We start from the raw sequence: 21,879 nt of genomic DNA, 5'->3' as shown, positions 1-21,879 counted from the left end.
TGCATATAATGATTAAAAAAATATATGTTCGGAGAGAGAGAGAGAGAGAGAGAGAGAGAGAGAGAGAGATAGAGAGAGAGAGAGAGAGAGAGAGATGTTTATAAGCGATGTGTGCAATAATGTGTGCGATATGTTAAATAATTTTGAGCTTGTAAAGTTAAATTATGCATCATAAACCCAACTCCTCTCAAATTTCTAGGAGAATGAGTCGAGTCCTTCCTCTTGATACGACCCTCTTGTCGTCTTCGTACAGTGGTGAGCGCACTCGCGCCGCACAGACAATAGCAACTCTAAGTTTGTTGTGGCCTTTCATTTATCGTTTTGTTCTTTCGACCAGGCTGCCAGTCATTTGAATGAGTACAATACAACTTTACAACTCTAATATGAATCGAGCTCACATAACTATTTGTACTGATATAGTCATAATAATGAATAACATTAGGAATGGATTTGTAAAACTATAATTGCTCGATGAAATGTTGAGAAAATATGCCCGCCCATTTACTGCATGAACGCTTCACTTAATCAGTAAACAGAGTGAGAATTCTCGAATTGATAGCTGTTTTCTTCCTGAATGTAATCAATTAATCGATGGCAGGGTGACTGCTGAATTATTCACACAGTGGCGGAACTATCCGGCGTTGTAGAAGAAACAACATTTATCATCCATTGCAATATTCATGTGCTATTATTCTGAAGAATGGTATAGCTTAAACGCGAATGTGTAAACATTTACATTCGTAGTATGTGCAATACGAAATCGTGATGGACTACGAGCTAAGAAGATGATTCGAATTGGAATTTATAATCAAATGTGAACGTTTTTTCATTGGTTAAGAATTAATTAAGCATGTTGAACTATCGGCTTCATCGTTTGAGGAACTGTCTATATGTGGCAATGGTCGTATTGATGATACTTATACTTTACTACCAGTTTAAGGTAACCGACTTACAATAGGCTTACTATCTGTTGATTACACTGACTGTCCAGTCATATCGTGACAAAAAAATCAAAATTATGCACTTTTGGTTTAAATGATGAAGGTTTGCATGATGACACAAATGCATGTAAATGTTAAAAAAGCTCAATAGTCAATACTAACCTACATTTCGTCCAAGATGGCCACAAAAATCAAAGATGGCCGCCATCACCCTTTTATATAGTGGAATTGTCGTAAATAAATAAATTGTTATATTACCTCAGTAAAAACATTATTCATGTTGATTCATGTACCTTTTTTAAATCTCACCAAGAAACAATATAAAATTCAAATATATTTTTTATACAATAATCTGTTTTATTGGCATTGCAGCCATCATTTTCAAATTAAAAAAAAAGTACGATAATGTAATGAACCCAAATCCTGTTTACTACATTTTCTAAATTTGTTTAATAAACATGTATAACATATATGCAGTCAATATTCTTTTGAGACTCTACTTAGCAAATAACAATAAACATTCCAATAGCAACAAAAAGCTTCTTTCAGCTTAAGCTTATAATCATTATATGAAATGAGGACACATAAGTCTGGAGTGATTGATATAAGTAATTTGTTGCAAGAAATGTTATATATCAACATGTTCGGCAAAGCTTGTTGTATAGAAGTGATGGCATAAATTGCCAATGCGTGGTGTGGAACGATAAATCCAAGATGGCGTCAATAATGGCTGCCATGAAATTTCATTTCAGTGAAAATGTTATGTTTGAATATGACAAATTACTTGACTTAGATAAGGATGAATATTCACATGGCTATGGTACTTAAGTGTACATTCAACACTTTATAAGGTCAATATTTATGCAAAAAGCTACAGAAACAAGCTCAGTAAAAAAAAAGTTTAACATAAATCCGGTTTAATGGCACGGGGCATACGCCAAAGACAAAGAACACAAAATCACAAACAAGAAACATAGAAGAACAGCACAAAACTCCACAAACAGCACAGTTCATACATACTATATATATATATATAATAGGTATGTTTATCAAGAATTGTAAGGTACCGCCTTGGAACGGTCAGTAAAATGTAAATTTAGTGGGGGTTTAAACCAGTTTATGTGCATAAACCTCACTCTTATCCCAACAATCCTTAATAAAGATAAAACGCAAAAGGTAAATTTTATCAAAGCATGCATTAACTTGATGAAACTTATCAATAAAACAAATAATAATAAACGTATAGGTAAACCCCTATTACTTCTATGATTAGAGATCCCAACTCTATCTGCAGACGGAGGGATACAATTCAGAGCACCTAATGCAAAAACTTTTCAAAGATACGATGCAGACATTGTTAGAAACTATAAACATCCCTCACAGTCTGCCTTGTAAAATAAAAGGTTTAAAACTGTGTGATCATAGAGTTTCATAATAAAAGCATCATTGTACTAAAACTGGGAACAAACAAGGAAAACATTATTAAAAACAAAAGCGACATGTATTCGCTCATCTTTTCTTCCAAATGATTTGAAAATGTAAAATATTCGAAGAAAATGAAGTCACACGCCAATACGTTTATGGTCATTTCATGGTCGGGGCTTGAAAAATTCCCTACATTTTCCCCCAATTTTCTTTTTTTAGTTCATTTATTTGTTATTTTTGGCCAAAAAGTGTCGATTTGTAAATAGTACTTTCCTTCAATGAAAATAACATTAAGGGTGAAGTTCTTATACCTCAATTTATTTGCTTACATAAGAGTCTGTAGAAACTGGCATTTTCTGAAAATCTCTATATTTTTATATATTCAGTAGCTTTTTAATGAACTGTTTTTAAGATACCATGAAAAAAATCTTATTCAAATGAATACTACTCAAGGTTTATAACAAAGTATGAGCGTTTTCCAAGATGAATATATAATATTGTTTGACTCTTTAAGTAAATTATTACGTTTATATAACAATATTTACCCTCAGGGGCAAACTTACCCTCATAGGCAAATACACCCCAGGTGCAAATATGTGCACATGGACGTTAATGTACACACGGGGTAAATTTACCCATGGTATTTCATGTCATAAAAGCATAACAATTGATTGTGGGGTATTTATTTTACTCTTGTAGGCTTTACAGTAAACAAGGAAAGAAAGGAAATTGTTATTGATAAACTTTTTTTGAATTCTGCTTAACAATCCCATACAGTATTTGGGTGAGTTTCCTGTAGTCCTTTCCATCCGGAAGTATCACTTTTAAGATTTAGCCAGTGTTTTCTAACGATGTCTTCTTGTTCTAGTACCTAACAACTCAAAAACAACATCTTTCCCAGGTCGAATAAGTATTTAGAAAGGCAAATCGTGTTTACAGGTCCACTGAGTGCCTCAAACCTCATAAAGGGGGCAATTTCAAAGTGTCTGTTGTTTACACAACATGTCCCAGCAGCCCTCCGTATCACTATTGTGATTGCAGTTAAGAAAAATTATGTTCATTCATCCATATTTTGGCTACCATGCATCTACCCAAATCTGCCATACATCCACCATAGACTAACTGTTCTAAAACCCATCGTGTTTAAAAAAACACCTTTGCTAGTCCATTTAGTGCCAAACTAACAATAAATGTGCTAAAAAGCTGTATCAAGTGTCAAATGATCGCTAGTTCTACTATATATATATATATATATATATATATATATATATATATATATATATATATATATATACCTATATATATGTGTAAAGAAATCCTTTATAGTTTCGCAAGTCAATTAAGTGCCCAGTTAATCCAAATTCTGCAACCAAAAAGGTTTAGCTAGTGTCAAACAAACAGTTAAGTCCATCCCTTGTCAAGTAAACACCAAGGCAGTATTCCAATCGGCATTTTTAACAACATAAAGCTTCTATACAAATCCGGCCAGCTTCTGACAATTCATTTAATGTTAACAGTAAAGCATTTGATAAACTAGCATAAACAAACCTCTATTCTTAAGGCAGCTCAGTTATCTATCGTTTTAATTTTGACTACAATAAAATACATTCAGACCCAAACAAGCGCATATGTACCTCCAAGGTGTCAAATTCACAACATTTTTGCAACAATGAAGCAAATTCAGAGCAAACCAACTTGTGTATTTCTAATGAGGCCTTTTCAGTGCCAAAAGACTACATGTGGCAACCATAAGCCCAATTTGAAAAAAAACATGCTCTGAATAAGCATACTAAGTATCGAATAGATCACTTGATGGCAGCCATACAGCGATTATAGAGACAAAAACAAAAATGTATACAGCTTCGATTTAGCTATTCAGTGCCAAGCAGTCCACAATTTGACAACCGTGAAACCCATTTAATTAGAGTCAAATGATGCTTGTACATCTCTAACAATTTAGGCAATTTAGAGCCAAAGTAACCCATATGCTTTTCACATTAGGCGTTTTTGGTGCTAAATACTACACATTTTGACCTTAAAATGGCCTTGACCTTTTCCATCAGGTAGTCAATGCAGCACTTTAATTTAAGATATATTAGGAACAAGACCAATATACATTTAACTAAACAGTATCTATTTAAATGTCTGCCATATTTAGAGATAATATTTAGTTCGATATTCATGGCGGTCATCTTGAACGCCATCTTGTATTTATTTGTCCTCATCATACAAAGGTCAAATGAAATTCAGTTAAAAAAGTCTGCAATACTGCAACACATTAAATGGAATATTTTGTCGTCATTAGCATCATCTTATGAAATTGTATGGATCTTTGCTGTAATGACCGGTGTATCAATTGTTTTCCAGGATATTATGACTGCCTAAATCTGGTTTCGAGGAGTACCTGCATCAATGTTTAAATAGTTCACTTTGAACATCTAAAATCATTAAATATCACTAAACAAGAAATTTATTCCGGTCACAAAAAGCACCACAATTATACATTAACATAATTATGGTAATGGCGGCAATCTTGAAATTTTGAAGCCATTTTGGATGAATCCAGAGTGAGTTCTGAGCTTTCATTAAATCATATATTCTGCAAGTGTACTAAGTTTCAAAATTTTAACCCAATGTGCACATATTTTCACAATATCAACCGACTATGACAGTTATGTTACGTGTTGATGTCTGGTGACCCGATTCAATTTTAGTATCGTTTGAGAGAATTACTTGCTGATTGAAAAGACCAAAAGCATATTATAAAAAAGTTATTAGGGTTTGTGTATTTAATCTTAAAATATTTCAACTGATATCGGACGATCAAATACCTATTTTGCTTTCTTTCAAGACCAAAATCAGTAAAGCTATATTTTTTGTAAACATAAATTTTTTCAAATGATACAAGAAGCATATGAGACCACCTGGCATCCAAAGATCACACATTTGAGTAGAATGTGCGTTTGTCTTTTTTCTTGAAAAACGCAGGGTAGATAAACGTCAAGGTAGTTTTACGATTGTTTAATAGAGTTTTATTATATCTTATTTAGGCCATTTTTTCACCTGGCAATTAGAATTAATGATATGTTTTCAATAAATGATTAGGTGAGCTCGGCTCTGCTGTCTTAAAACTTATCTCGGATTTTCATTTCAAGTTCTAAGGTAGTCCTAACACAAACGGAAAACCTTCGACGAATGTGATCCTTACAGATGCTAATACTTACCAACTGGAAATATGGCCCCAAACCATTGTTTTCTTCGTGTTTGCCGCCATCTTCGATATCAGCCACTGAAACCTCACTTAAACCTCCTTACACTCACTTTAAGTCTACAAATACATAGTAAGAGCGCCATGTCATACGCTCCAGGCCTCAAATTCCTCAAAACTACATTAGTCTGTAATATCAAGATTATGCTATGCTCACTATTTTTGTTTTTGTCAAATTCGCAATATCATAATTTCTTTGAGAGGTTTTAGACTTAAAATAAGAAATATCCTTCTTATAATCACAATAAACCATTTTCCATTGATCAAAATCATATCCAAGTATGTATTTCGGTCAATTTAAATGAGCTACTTAAGCCTGTTAAGTTTAAGAAGTTTCGAGAAATTGGGGCCTGCAGAACTACAAATACATCATGAGAGCACAATTTCATACGCGCCATAACTACAAATACAATATGAGGGCGCAATTTCATACGCTCCAGAGCTTCAAATACAGTATAAGGGCGCCATTTCATACTCGCCAGACCTACAAATACAGCATTAGGGCGCTATTCGTAAATCAAAATTCTCTTAGTAGGACAGTTTCATTATTTTGCTACATATATTTTTGCGAAAGGAACATTAGAAGGGTATGGCAGAAATCTGCCAGCCGTATACTATGTTCTTTAAATTTCCTTGTATGGTGTATCGATTGTCATTTGTCGGATGCATTACGTCTTATATACAGAGTCATTGTATGCACATGATGCATATAATCCTTTCACGCCCAAGACGATTTTTTGTTCAGTATCATGACACAGATGCTCTTTTCTTTCCTGGTACATGTATGAGCTTAGTCATCGTGGTTCAAGTGTCATTTATGAGCGTGTACTTGATGGATTGTTGGGATATTACAGAATAGTATCATTTATGTCGGATGTTCTGAACAATTTATAGGACAAATAACAGGCACTTACTATAACTCACAGCATGGGTATCCATTAGTATGTTCTGCAAACATTGTTTGATGTTCATAAAGTAAACACAACTGGCGAATCCGTCTTGAAGTGTACTAGCTCATACAAAGGAATAAATTACAACTCGTCGCCATTTCATAACGGACTGTGCTGAGATACGTTTCAAACTTTTGATACGAAAAGAAACGAAAAATGTTCCTATAGTCTAGAATAAATTGAAAAATGGTCAATTCAAGTTGGAAACGTTAATGTGCTTCAAGCAAATCGTGTTGAGAACGGTGATACATGATTATGAGACTGTGTTGTAAAGGCTGAACTTTGGTGACTATACTTTATTGTAAGGTTTTGTGCATTCATTGCGAATACCGTGTTGAACGTCAAGAATTTCAGTTCAAATTAGATATATATCAGCTACTTACACACATAATGGCGAGCGCACGGAGAAATATAATTTTCTAAGTTTGAATGTATATGAGTTGGAAGAAAATTAATTTCCGTTTGAATGTAGCGTAATATCCGCTAGGTGGCGGATAATAGAAGGTTTCGTGCACGAGGAATTAAGTGTAACTGTCATTCAGCTTTGGGCAGTCGACGTGTAAACTTCAAATAATTTTTATTGATTGTACATGAACCTGTAATGGCTAGTGACGAAAACCGGTCTGACCAGAATGCGCTCTAACAAGTGTTAGCTGAGCTGAAGCAACAGAGGCAGGACTATTTATGTCTAAGACACGAAATTCGTGGAAATTCAGCGAGTGTTGCTAATGACGTAAACAATTAAAATCAGGAAAAGACATATCCTGGAACTATCAGTGCAATAAACTTCAGTTTGATTTCAATAGCGAAATTGAAGATATCGCCAAGCAGGCACTCTAGGCGTCAGAGCATTTTAAGCCAGACTATTGTCAGGAGCACTATATATGCAAAAAGCTACAGAAACATGCTCAGTAGCAAAAGGTTTAAACATAAACCCGGTTTAGTGGCAATGGGCAACGCCAAAGACATAGAACACAAATAGTGCAGCTCAAGGAACTTCTTGACAAATTGCATAAGCGCAACAAACTTATTCGCATCTCTGACTCTTCTTCCGGTGGATAGGAAACAGTCCGGTAATATGAAAGTAATCCAGTAGCCAGTGACTCGGATGATGAGGCTAAAATTCACAAGGCGGAGAGTCGTGCTCTCACGAGGAAAAAAGTCTACATAACGCGGCAGGTCGTTGGGCCGTAGTTCTAACTTCGTTCCTGCTTTTACTGATAAGTCATGGGGAGCTCCTGCTTCCGTCGTCAGGCCGTCGGGGCATCAGTCAGTCAGCAGAGGTCGGCTTTTTCGAGGCCCCTACGGAGCTTCATACGGATAAGGATTGGCCGCCAGTTCATCTACCGGACCCACGGGACCCGGTTTTGCCTGGTGCGAATTCAGTCATTTCCGCAGAAACTGTCAATACACTGCAAGAATCCCATCATCCGCCAAAGTTACGTCCGGGGACCAGTCATGAGTCCGAAAATGAGAGTTCTGGTTCCGTTAGTTCTTCAGTTTTGAAAGATGAGTATAATTATGACTTTGTAACATTTACACACGATTTTTTTTAATATGAACAAGGTCAAAATAATATTATTGTAAGGGGCAGGTTAAGAAAGCATGTTCAATTTTGGCGAGATATTGGTTGTTATGATTTTATATTAGATGTATTAGAGAATGGGTATAATATTCCCTTATATTCGAAACCTTTTCAATCATTCAATAAGAATAACAAATCTGCTATTTTGGAGCCTGTTTTTGTATCTGAAGCGATTCAGGATCTTTTAGACAGAAATTTGATTGAAAAGTGTGGTAGTGCACCTAATTTGTTCATCCTCTGACGGTTTCTGTACACAAATCAGGTAAAAAGAGATAATTACTTGATTTTTTTTCTTTTTGGAACTGCTAAAGTATAACAGTCCGTTTATTAGATAATAAAAGCAACAATGTCACAGGTAATAAAGTAATACATAGACAAAGATTTAAAAAAAATATATACACTCAAAGTATCTATTGAATGTACTTAAGGTTTTTTATAAAGTCATTTAGGAATCGGTAATTGACATTTTGTATTCGTAGGTATGTTTCTAAAGCAATCAGATCGTAATATAAATAAGACAATATGTTTATGGGCTTCATTCTCCGGTCGCATATGAAGTATGTTTTATAAATACAGTAACATATTTGACTTAAAACAATATTCACACAGTTGTATTCTTTTTGGTGTATCTTATATCCTATTACAATATATTTGATATCATTAAACATTTTCTTTATACCACATTTTTTAAATAAGGCATTTATCGTCGACCAAACATTTGATAATGAAGAACAATGGATAAAAAAATGTTGATAATCTTCAACTTCCTTGCAACACATACACAGGGGACTGTCTCTCAATTTCCATGTAAATAAATTTAAGTTAGTCGCCACTAAATTATTTAATAATTTAATTTTGAATTGTTTAACTTTGTTGTCAACGATAGATTCATGAACTATATAATACCATGATTTCCACTCGATACTTTCTTGTACACGTTTATTCCAGTATCTATGGATATACGGTGTTTCGAAAATTTGCCGGACAAAGAGCTGATATATTTCCTTGTTTGTCATTTCGTTAATTAGTTTGTTCCCAAACCTTATTAAAAGTTTTGAATTGACATTAGTATTTATTGATTCATTTGATTTCACAGATATTTTCCATTGGATCGGAATGGCTTTTTTAACTATATTTAGTTCCGCTATCCAATTAGTTTTGTTTTTAAGTTTATCTAGAATCAGATTGGTGTCTATAGTGCCAGTATTTGAAAGTATGTCGTTTACGAATATTAAATCCGATTCAATCTTTTATTTTTATGTTTTATAAATTTATTGCCCCAGATAATTTCTTTTCTAATATCATAAAAGGTATTGGGTATTTTAGTTTGGTTGGCATTCAGTTGTTTAAAATGAATCCACGTTGAAAGTAGTTGATTATAAAATTTGGTTAGTTTATATGTGATAGGTTGTAAAGATTTGATAGATTCTATGTTCATGTAAAAGATGAGGAAATTCTTTCCGAACTGGTCAAGCAGTACAGATGGTATAATTTTCCAGTTAGCATTAGTTTTGCTTATAAGATGTGTTGCCCATTTTAATTTCATAGTTTTAGAGAAAAGTCCAAAGTCTGGCATATCTAAACCACCCTCAAGTTTATTTCCAATAATTGTTGTGCGCTTTATTTTGTCTCTTTTTCCGTTCCATAAAAATTCGAAGATCATCGAGTTAATTGTCTTAAGAATACCAAAGCAAACTTAAAACTCTCCTTACCCAATTAATCAAAATGAATATTAATCCGCAAGTTAAATGGGAATTTTGTAAAATTGAAATTAAGGAAAAAACAATAGAATTCTCTAAACAATTTTCAAGAAGACAGCATAACCATTTGAACATTTTAGAAAAAGAACTCAAACTTCTGTATGATACTCAAAATCAAAATGAAGACACTAAACGCAAAATTAACTCAGTTGAATCAGAAATAAATGATATATATAAACACAAAGCCGCAGGTGCACAACTACGTTCTAAAGTTGACTTCATTGAAAAGGGCGAAACTAATTCTAAATTATTTCTGAATCTAGAAAAATCTCGCCAAAGCAGAAAAGTTATAAATTCCTTAAAAATAAACGGAGACAGAATCATTCAAACTGAGGAAATATTAAACGCAGAAGTAAAATTTTACAATGATTTATATACAAGTGTTTTAAATGATAATGTAGAATATGAGCATTATTTAAATAGTATCAACATTCAGTCTACTTTAAAATCTGATTTAGCCGACAAATGCGAAGGTAAAATAACACTCCAAGAAGCAACAGCAGCTCTTAATGACATGAAGCTAAACAAAAGCCCTGGCCTAGATGGTCTAACTGTCGAATTTTATAGAGCATTTTGGGATATTATTGGTAATTTAATAGTTTTGGCACTAAATGAAAGTTACAATAAAGGCGAACTGTCTTATACTCAGAAACAAGGTTTGTTTTCATTACTGTATAAAAAAGACGATCCAGAAAATCTTGAGAATTGGCGTCCGATATCTTTTTTAAACATAGATTATAAACTCGCAGCAAAAATTCTAGCAAATCGTCTTCAATTGGTTCTTCCGAGTATTATAAGCCTTGATCAGCAAGGGTACATACAACATAGAAATATATGTTTTAATATTAGATTAATAGAAGACGTAATAGACTATACTGATATTCTCAATCAAGAAGGAGCAATACTATTTTTAGATTTTAAAAAAGCCTTTGACACAGTTGAATGGCCGTTCATGCTTAATATTTTGACTAAATTTGGCTTTAAAGAATCTTTTATCAAATGGGTTAAAACCCTTTACTGCAATATAACATCAAAAATTTCAAATAATGGATGGATATCTGACTCATTCTATCTACATCGTGGAGTCCGTCAAGGATGTCCTCTATCTGCTTTGCTTTTTATAATAGTTGTTGAAGTTCTATCAATGAAATTAAAAAGTTGTGAAATATACGAAGGTATAAAGATACAGGAAAAACATATAAAAGTTACACAGCTTGCTGATGACACAACATTATTTCTTAAAAACCAAAATGAAATACCTATTGTTCTTGAAATAATAGATACCTTTGGAAAACATTCAGGTCTTAAACTTAATCGGACAAAAACGCATGGTCTTTGGATAGGTAGATCAAAATACAAAAGTATCAAATTGATTCATGGTATTAATTTTACAACTGAGTACATAAAATCTCTGGGGGTTTTCTTTGGCAATGATAAAGATAAATGTGTAAATTTAAGTTGGACTGAAAAAATCGAAAAATGTAAACAACTTATTAATTCATGGAGTAAACGAAAACTCACCTTTTTTGGGAAGATAACTGTTATAAAGTCATTACTTTTTCCAAAACTAGTATACTTAGCCCAAAATATAGTTACACCCGATTTCATTATTAAGATAATTACTTGATTTAAGAGTTGTCAATAAACATCTTTTGAAGCAGTCGGTTAAATACGAAGATGTCAAGGTGGCTCTTTCTTTTTTGCGCAAAGGTTATTACATGATTAAATTTGATTTGACTAGCGCGTATCATTTTATAGAGATATTTGGGCCACACGCAGAATTTCTGGGTTTCTGTTGGACTGACAAAAATGGTGCAGAAATTTATTATATGTATTTAGTTCTTCCGTTTGGATTGTCAAGTTCATGTTACATTTTTTTCCAAGGTAACACACCCGTTAGTAACCAAATAGAGGGGGGGGGGGGGAACTGGTGTCCATGTTTCTTGGTGACGGATTTGGGTGTTCCTATAATTTTGATAAATCACTGAGTATGGGACAACAAATTAAAGGTGATTTTTGAGGTGTGGGTTTGTACAAATGCTACGAAATGTGTTTGGGTACCAGTTCAAGAATTAGAATATTTGGGCGTCTTATTGAACTCAATGTTTGGGGTTTTGTATATTCCTGATCGCCGTTTAAATAAGGCAAAAGAAGCGATAGAAAATATGTTATGTTTTGTCAAGCAACATAGGAATGTGCACGTCAGAAAAATTGCCAGTTTAGTTGGCCAGTAAATATCTATGTCCAATGTCATTGATCATGTTTCCCAAATCATGACCCGTAATCTGAGTGTAGACGTTCTTAAAGTTCTTTACTGGGAGTCGTAAATTCAATTGTCGACTGAAAGCATCGAGCAGTTGAAGTTTGGGCAAGCTAACCTGCATTTACTAAATAGTAAGAATATGTTTGATTCGAACAAATGTTCAAAGATCGTTTATTCAGATGCTAACTCTACAGGTTCCGGTGGTGACGAGGTAAACTCGGTTAACGGTATTTCACATGGTATGTGGTCTGCGGATAAGTGTCAAAAATCCTCCACATGGCGAGAATAAGTTTCAGTGTATAGTACTGCTTTCAATTTTGTACATTCTTGAAAAAAAAGGGTAAAATGGTTTACTGACAATCAGTCTGTAAGTTCCATAGTCATCAAAGGTTCTATGAAACCTGAGCTACAGGGTATTGCTTGTGAGATTTTGAAGATATGTATGGAAAAGTCCATTTTACTTGAGATTGAGTGGATTCCCAGATCTCAAAATGAGATGGCTGATTATTATTCAAGAATTGTAGATTATGATGACTGGGGACTTTCGTTTCAAACACTGCACAATGCGAAGTTAAAGACGTTTTATTCCAGATTTCGGACACCATCATGTACTGGTATTGATGCGTTTACAGAAAACTGGGGTGGATCATTTGGCTTGTTTGTTCCACCCATTTCTATTATCCTGAGAGTTTTAAACAAAATGATAGTTGACAAAGCGTCGGGTGTGATTGTTGTGCCATGCTGGAAGTCAGCTGTATTTTGGCCATTTATATGTCCGAATAGACATTTCATTTGTAATGTAATTGACTGGTTTGATTTGCCGATGAAGAAGGAATATTATGTAAAGTGTAAGAATGGAAGTGGCATTTTTGGCAACAAAGATTTGCATTTTAGAATGATTGCTTTAAAAGCTGATTTCAGCAAAGGTGTGTAAATGCAGTTTTTAAGCTATGTATACAATATTGAATTGCCTCCCTTGTGGAGTATATTTCGGCACTGGCTGAAAGTAATGTCTGATAAGATGAACGGAGAATAGCAGCAAAGCGGCCGAGTTTTATAGCAACCAGACGAGTTGCATAATGTTGCGCAAACGCGGCCGAGTCTCAGATATGTTGCTAATTGCTCGGCGGCATCGCCTTTAGCAATGAAACTGATAGGTTTCATACACATTTATGTCTTAAATACTACTGAAAGTATAATGTCGGTATTATGAATTGTATGGTGACATCGCCAGTAATGTTTATTATGAATTGTTTGTTCCGAAGGTATGTTTTGTTTGTATATTTTGAATACTTATTGCATTTTGACAGTTTAGTTTTGGCTGAGATCAATAATATATTACAGTTGGTTTTTATACACGTTTATTTTTCCAGGTTCATAAGGATGAGATAGATGATCTTCCGGAAGTTCTGGCAGATAAGGTGGACCTTCTCCCGGACCTACTACAGAAGTCCAGAGCGGATAGTACCAATAGCAAATACGAGTCTGCATTTAAACGATTCAAAAAGTGGGCATTGTGTAGTGGGATCGGGATGGGGGGACATTTTACCTGCAAAAGCTTTACCGGTTGCTTTGTATTTAATGTCTTTAATTTAAACCGCGAATACTCCTAGTCCTGTGATTACTGCTTTCTATTCGATTAAATGGATTCATGAATTGGTAGGCCTACAATCTCCTACAAATTCCACTTTGGTTTCTAATGTTCTTGAATCGTCTAAAAGAATTCTAGGAAAGGTAAAAATTAGGAAAGAACCTTTAACTGTCGATATTTTAGAAAAGATTTATGATACTTTGTACGTTGATAAAAATATCAAAAACCAGCGTATTATATGCGCTTGTTTGATGGCCTTTTCAGGGTTTTTGCGTAGTTCGGAATTACTAAGCATTAGAACATGTGATTATATTTTATGAAACACATATGTCATTGTTTATAGAAAGCAGTAAAACGGATAAATATAGAGATGGATCATGGGTTATCATAGCCCGAACTGGAACAAAATTGTGTCCTGTTGAAAATGTTATAAGGTGTATAGATTGGTGTGAGTTTAAGAATGATGATTTTGTATTCTGCAATTTGAGTAAGATAAAATATGGTTATAAACCAAGAAATTCTAGTGTAAAAATGTCATATACTAATCTGCGTGAACTGATTTTGGACGCTATTAAACCTCATTTCACGGATGTTTCGAAGTACTGTTTACATTCACTAAGGTTGGGCGATGCAACAGCTGCCGCAAATAGTTGAGTGAATGGTAGAATGGACGTTGGTCGAGTGAAACAGCTAAGGATGGATACGTAAAGGACAATTTAAATGAAAGATTATCAGTTTCTTTAAGTTTGGGACTATGAGAATGTGCATAATTTAATCAGTGATGTTGTATTTATTTCGACATTTTGAAGTGTTTTCCATCAATCCATTAGTATTTATTTTCCCGTTCTTTAATTTTCATTTGGTTGCCCCAGTGCTTAAACCAGTATTAAATCTGAAATGCTTGAAATGATATTAGCGTTCTGAGTTGTTTTTAAAGTTAGATATGAAGTGTGTTCATGGAAGTTCGGTCCTCCAATGGTGTATCGTAGGGATTTTCGTGCCTATCATATTTGTAACTTACAAGGTAATTGTGTCTGTTTCAACACGGTAGTGCTCTAAACGTTCTTCATCAATCGATTGAGCAAAAGGAAGTTTTTGGCTTTAAATCAAATGAAAAAACGTGGAAATACCCAAGACAACACCAAGCGATAAAAGGGTGTATTTAAACATTATATCATATTTAATGAACGGTGTAATTATCTGTTCTCTATAATAGTAAAAACGCTATTTACAGCACAGTTTGTCTTATTTTAGTCTAAGATCTGAACTTTACATGGTCTGAGTTCTGTAGAAGTGTTTTTGTTGAATTCAGGTAACAATGATCCCGATCCCGATTACTGAAGCGGAACCGGAAATACAGTGCCTTCCTGCGGACTTCCGGGACACGCAGTTCATTGTCGGTGTTCATCGAAACGCATCGGTTTTTATTCCGGAGGATTTATTATTGAAAAATCTCAGTAGAGAAGACCTTTCAGCCCTTTACCACAGGTAAGCCCGTTGAGACCAGTTGCCAAATCAACCAACCAAAATATCTCTAAAACTGGCCCTCAAAAAGGATCAATAGTTACTGTTGCTTATCTTTTTCATGCTAGGTCATTGCACAGTTACGAAAAATAAATTTATAAAATACTCTCATCCTGTCCATGGGTCGGCCAACTGTAGTAAAGATTCTTGAGTGGGGGCCAATATCAAATGTTGACCACAGCCTCAGATGAATTCAATATCGATGGGTTTTAATGGTACGGTTTCATAAGCTGCTGTGAAGTCTATCATAATAGTTATGCCTCCAGCCATCAACATGTTACATTGTGGATAATTTCCGTTTGAAGATATTTGGAGAACGTGCAGTACATGTGTCGCCGGAAGGTCCGCCTGGGTAACTATGATGATGGAGGCTGGGACATCTGTGACGACGCACACTTCCGGCCACCTAAGCCCTGCATCATCTACTCGTTCGGGTACGGATTAATATTAAACTAATTTGTGGTACCCGTCGTACAAATAAGCTTATCATAATATATAAAAGCATTATAATTATATTGACCTTTAAAGTGATATCTAAATAATAAAGGATCACCATGCATATTCAATTAGTGATTGTAGATCGGATGCCTTAATACCATTTGTGACAGGCACCAATTACTTAGACATAGTAATGGCACACAACGTCATGCATCATGGTGCATACACATATAGACAGTTCAACATTTCAGAATAAACAACGACTTCAGCTTTGACGATGCGGCAATAAAACACTTCGGCTGCAGTGTGCATTCATTCGACCCGAGGTAAACTTTCGATTTTAGGCTTTGAGTTTCCAATTATTAAACACAATTCAGTACACAAGAAGTACATGTATCGATAAAATGAGGATTGTTATTAAAGCAATGCCTTTCATAATCACTAATAAGATAAGATAGATAAGATAATCTTTATTTAAAGTCGGTTATGATAAACAAAAAATAACACTAGCTGATATTTATTTTTCGACAAAATATATTATTCAATAACAGACAAACATAAGACTTGCAAAGCATTCAAGATCATCATATCACATGTTATAATATTAATACATAGATTTCAGTAATGCACCAGTTAATTGTAAAGGTCCTGTAATAGTATAGATAGAAAATGGGTATAAAAACTGTTTACAAGGACAGCATACACCCTTGTATAATAAAGGCTCGTGAATGTTAATTACGGTATAGGCCTTTATTTCAGCATGCACATGGACGATCACCAGCGGTCGGACAAGAACTACTTCCACTCCATCGGCATCTCGGACAAGGACGAGGCGATCAAGGCCAGCACGGACGAGTGGCAACTTTTTACATACAAAACCATACGGCAGAAACTCCAACATGCCAATGTACGGACCTTACACATTTATTTATGTTTTTGGTTCTGTAAAATATAGTTGAATAGAAAAAAATGATCCCCATACAATAATGACCGGGGAATAATTATCTATACAGAAAATACCAAGGTCAGCAGTATTTACCAAATGTCCGGTTTTAAAGTTACCAAATGACTTGGCGCATGCGTTTGTAATTGCAATTTAAAAAGTGTCCTGGTTCCATGCGCACGCTACTCAGTTTCAAAATGCCTTGTTTCATACGTTTGTTACAGACGCATTGTTTTGTGCACAGTTTCCAAAACATGGTGGAGCCTTTGCATATAGAAATTATTTGTGAATGATACCGCAGCAGATGATCGTTTGCTTAGTTTTAACTAAACATGTGTCGGATCACTGTCCACAATGCTGTTTCAAAGTGAACTAATTTTCAAATTGAACGAACCGACGAAACTGCCTCCGGAGGGAGGCTCGATAGGTTCAAAAACGGTTTTCTTGAAACAAATGCTAACTCTGGTTTCATTTTATATGAAACTGTAAAAAGAAATACACATTTCGTAAAACCGATATAAAACCCAAACTAGTCTATACCATCAAAAGTGAACGCACTAAGTGTCAACGTGTCTTGTTTTATACCTTCATTACACAAGTTGTTTCAAAGTGTTTTTTTTGCATGCGTTAGTGAAGTTGAAAAGTGTCTATTCTATGCTTTACTGAAGTTTAAAGTGTCTATTCTATGCTTAACTGAAGTTTAAAGTGTCTATTCTATGCTTTACTGAAGATTAAAGTGTCAATTTCATGCGTTACTGAAGTTTCAACGTTTCTTTTTCATTCGTTACTGAAGTTTCAAATTGTCTATTTCATGCGTTACTGAAATTTTAAAGTGTCTGTTTTCATGCGTTTACTACTGTAGTCGGAAAATGTCTTGTTGCATGCGATTAATATTTAACTTCAACTCACTTTAAATGGTTACATAAACCATTTGTTGTTTTCCAGAAAACAATATCTATATTGAAAATGGACGTAGAATTATATGAATGGAGAGTTCTTGCCGACATCGTAAAGACTGTCAACATGACGGGAACCAATAACCTGGCAGTAGAGTTCCATTTAACGGTTTGTTATAGAAGTTGTGTTAAGAGATAAAATGTATTTTTTGGAGAGCTTAGATAAAGAAGTGTTTAAGACATGCACCAATAAGACTGCAAGGTACTTAGTTATAAGTAATAAGTAAAGAAAAGTTATTTTAAGGTATGAACGTACACGACATCCAATCATTGCGACTATGTCTGTTACAGCAAAGTGAACGTATAGTTTTCAAGAATAGCATGAATATACCTAAAACAGTATGTAACAAATAAAAGAAACAAATGCTTTGAGTCATTAACTTTGATGATAAAATGTGCATTCTGTACTCCTTCAAGCTGGATGGCACAGAAGTAGAATGGGAGCAATACTACAGGGCCTTGACCGTCCTTAGACACCTCTACCATCTAGGATACCGGATATTCTGGACCCATCAGAACCATAACTGTGCCTTTGTGTCGGCATGTAAAATGGAACAGCGGTCAAACTGCCACGAGATCAGCTTTGTTAAAGTGACTGATCCATTTTGACCATCCCTGTGTACTGCAGATTGAAGAAGTTATTCATGGTATGATTCATTAGGCATATTAATGTAATATTAAGCTTGGAACCAAGACTATCAGTGCTCGTCTTGAAGAAAACACACACAGATGGGGACATATTCTGACGTTGGTGCTGTTTCGATTCCGCTGTACTTTGAATGTTACAAATCCGCTTTATATATTAAATAGGATTTTTGACTTTTAATATTTATTTTGTAGACATGTTAGATATGTATTTATTTATGCGCTTATTTGTTTTGTTTTATAGTTAAATACACTTGAACATTTACCAATGGGATGTTTAGTGTTTACTCTTCCCGTTGTCCAAGGTCATGTTACGTGTTTATGACTGTTATGCCAGATAAACTGACAATTTTCAATATTAACATTGTTTATCAAGATCGTTTGGAATGTAATAAAATCACAAGTCCATTATCCCTTTGTCGTTGCTTTTGTTGACAAAACTCGAATATGTTGATTAAATGAGCAATGGCAGCGATAGTTTAAACAATTGCTAGCCAAGATAGCGTTGGCGAAGAAAGAAAGGTGAACATTTGCTCATCTTCACTGCCCACCGCCCAGACGCGCATTCGGCACTTATGTACGTGTTACTCACCGGCTTTGGACAACTGAAAAATATATGCATTGGAAAATCATTATGTAGATGTAGTTGAATCTAAAATATATAAAAAGTAAGATCATTTAAATGTTCAATACTTCTTTTAATTTCTTATAATCATATGCTTATTTATTTTTATTTCTGTTTCATATACAAAGAGTAAAATAACAAAGGGACATAATTCTGGTAACATTTTGATCTGCACATAATGTGAGTTGCCTGCCTCCAGAGTGTGCACGCATAGTTCGTCACACAATGTTTTGGTACCTACGGGCACACAGAGACACATGCATACGTACCTTCAAGACCAACACAATATGCCTCCGCATTGTGTTGGGGAAAAAAAGTTTCGCTGTTTAGATATTCTTTCGTTAAAGCTCACACTAAGTTGAAAACATGATACAACTATGATATGAATGAAACTTACAGCTATCTGAGGAGAACTATTTTATAAATATTTGATATTATAATAAGCAAAGGATCTATCGAAGAACAATCAATTGATGTGCATCAAGTGCTCAAATTTTATGTTAGCGCTCTTTCATTTCCGCAGTTTATTTATGAGACTAGAAACTCGAACATGTATCGAATTGAAAGGGGCTGTTGTATTTACACCAGCCGGTATTTGTTGTATGGTTATATAAATAAATCAGAAAATGAGCCAAAAAAGGCAACACAATAGATGAATGTTGAACCATGTGAAACATTATATTTCATGATGAAATATTAATATTTTTCTTCCTCACATTACTCAACTAATTGATGGCATGGTGGCTACTGAAATATCCAGCCAATTGCAGACAAGTCGTGCGAAAATATCAAGCTTTTGAAGAGACTAAACAACATTTATCATCCATTATTTCCAAATTCAAGCGGTATTTCTCTGAAGAAATGTATCTTGGACATTCGTTTTCATTGTATGAAAGTATGTATGTACAATACGAAAACGTAAACTAAGAGATAAAAAGATGAGTAAGAAATTGGAATAATTAATCAAAAGAAACGATGTTGTTTTTTGGCTTAGGTTTTAAGTGAACATGTTGATCTATCGGCAACATCGTTTAAGAACTGTCTATATGTGGCACTGATCGTGTTTATGATACTTATACTTTACTTCCACTAATCGACTCCAAAATAGGTTGATTATATGTTGATTCGACTGACAGTTATGTTACATTTTGATCATTGGTGACCCGATTCTATTTTAGTATCGTTTGAGAGAATTACTTGCTGATTGAAATAACCAAAAGTATACTATAAATAAAGTTTTTTAAAATATGTGGATTTCAAGTTTTAGGTAGTACTAACACAAACGTTTTTCAATGAAAACCTTCGCCTTTTCATACGCGCCAGAACTACAAATACAGAATTAGGGCACCATTGCATAAGCGCCAGAACTACAAATACAGTATTAGGACACCATTTCATACGCGCCAGAAATACAAGTACATAATAAGGGCGCCATTTCATACACACCGCAACTACAAATAAAGTATTAGGGCGTCATTTCATACGGACCAGAACCACAAATACAATATTAGGGCACCATTTCATATGCACCAGAACCAAAAATACAGTATACGGGCACTATTTGATACGCACCGGAACCACAAATACAATATTAGGGCACCATTTTATACGCACCAGAACCACAAATACAGTATTAGAGCACCATTTCATACGCACCAGAACCACAAATATAGTATTAGGGCACCATTTCATGCGCACTAGAACCACCAATACAGCATTACGGCACCATTTCATACGCACCAGAACCACAAATACAGTATAAGGGCGCCATTTCATACGCACTAGAACCACAAATACAGTATTAGGTCTCCATTTTATACGCATCAGAACCACGAATATACCATTAGGGCGCCATTTCATACGCACGAGAACAATAAAAACAGATCGGGCGCAAAGTGGGCCATTTCATACGCACCAGAACTACAAATACAGTATAAGGGCACAATTTTAAACGTGACAGAACTTCAAAAACAGTATAAGGGCGTCTTTTCATACGCGTCAGAACTACTAATAGAGTATTAGGTCACAATTGCATTCGCGCCAGAACTATAAATACAAAATTAAGGCACCATTTCATACGCGCCAGAACTACAAGTACAGAATAAGGGCACCATTAATACGCACCAGAACTACGAATACAGTAAAATAGCGCCATTTCATACGCGCCAAAAATACAAATACAGTATTAGGCCAACATTTCATACGCGCAAGAACTACAAATACAGTATTATGGCAAATAAATTGTTACGTTTATATCACAATATTTACCCTCAGGGGCAAACTTACCCTCATGGGCAAATACACTCCAGGTGCAAATATGTGCACATGGACGTAAATGTACACACGGGGTAAATTTACCCATTGTATTTCATGTCATAAAAGCATAACAATTGATTGCGGGGTATTTATTTTACTCTTGCAGGCTTTACATTAAACAAGGAAAGAAGGGAAATTGTTATCGATACCCTTTTTTGATCCTGCTTAACAAGCCCATACAGTATTTGTGTGAGTTACCTGTAGTCTTTTCCATCCGGAAGTATCAATTTTAAAATTTATCTAGTGTTTTATAACGATTTCTTCTTGTTCTAGTACCTAACAACTCCAAAACAACATCTTTCCCAGGTCGAATAAGTATTTAGAAAGGCAAATCGTGTTTACAGATCCACTGAGTGCCTCAAACCTCATAAGGGGGCAATTTGTTTACACAACATGTCCCAGCAGCCCTCCGTATCACTATTGTGATTGCAGTTAAGAAAAAATAAGTTCATTCATCCATATTTTGGCTATCATGCATCTACCCAAATCTGCCATACATCCACCATAGAGTAACTGTTCTCAAACCCAGCGTGTGTAAAAAAACACCTTTGCCAGTTCATTTAGTGCCAAACTAACAATAAATGTTATATATACCTATATATAAGTGTTAAGAAATCCTTTATAGTTTCGCAAGTCAATTAAGTGCCCT

The 21,879-nt window shown here is 34.7% G+C and overlaps 1 protein-coding gene across 1 annotated transcript; it reads left to right on the top strand.

Moving 5' to 3' along the window:
- Positions 1–614: 614 nt before the first annotated feature.
- LOC128203679 (probable methyltransferase-like protein 24) lies at positions 615–18,700 on the top strand. The gene is made up of 7 exons (XM_052905202.1): positions 615–940; positions 15,096–15,271; positions 15,613–15,741; positions 15,997–16,071; positions 16,505–16,652; positions 17,634–17,753; positions 18,062–18,700. The coding sequence occupies exons 1-7, from the start codon at positions 851–853 to the stop codon at positions 18,251–18,253; spliced, it is 930 nt and encodes a 309-aa protein (XP_052761162.1). The 5' UTR covers positions 615–850; the 3' UTR covers positions 18,254–18,700.
- Positions 18,701–21,879: the final 3,179 nt, after the last annotated feature.

The sequence above is a fragment of the Mya arenaria genome, chromosome 2 (assembly GCF_026914265.1).
Source record: "Mya arenaria isolate MELC-2E11 chromosome 2, ASM2691426v1".
Classification (NCBI taxonomy): domain Eukaryota; kingdom Metazoa; phylum Mollusca; class Bivalvia; order Myida; family Myidae; genus Mya; species Mya arenaria.
This window is presented reverse-complemented; position numbering and strand designations above follow the sequence as displayed.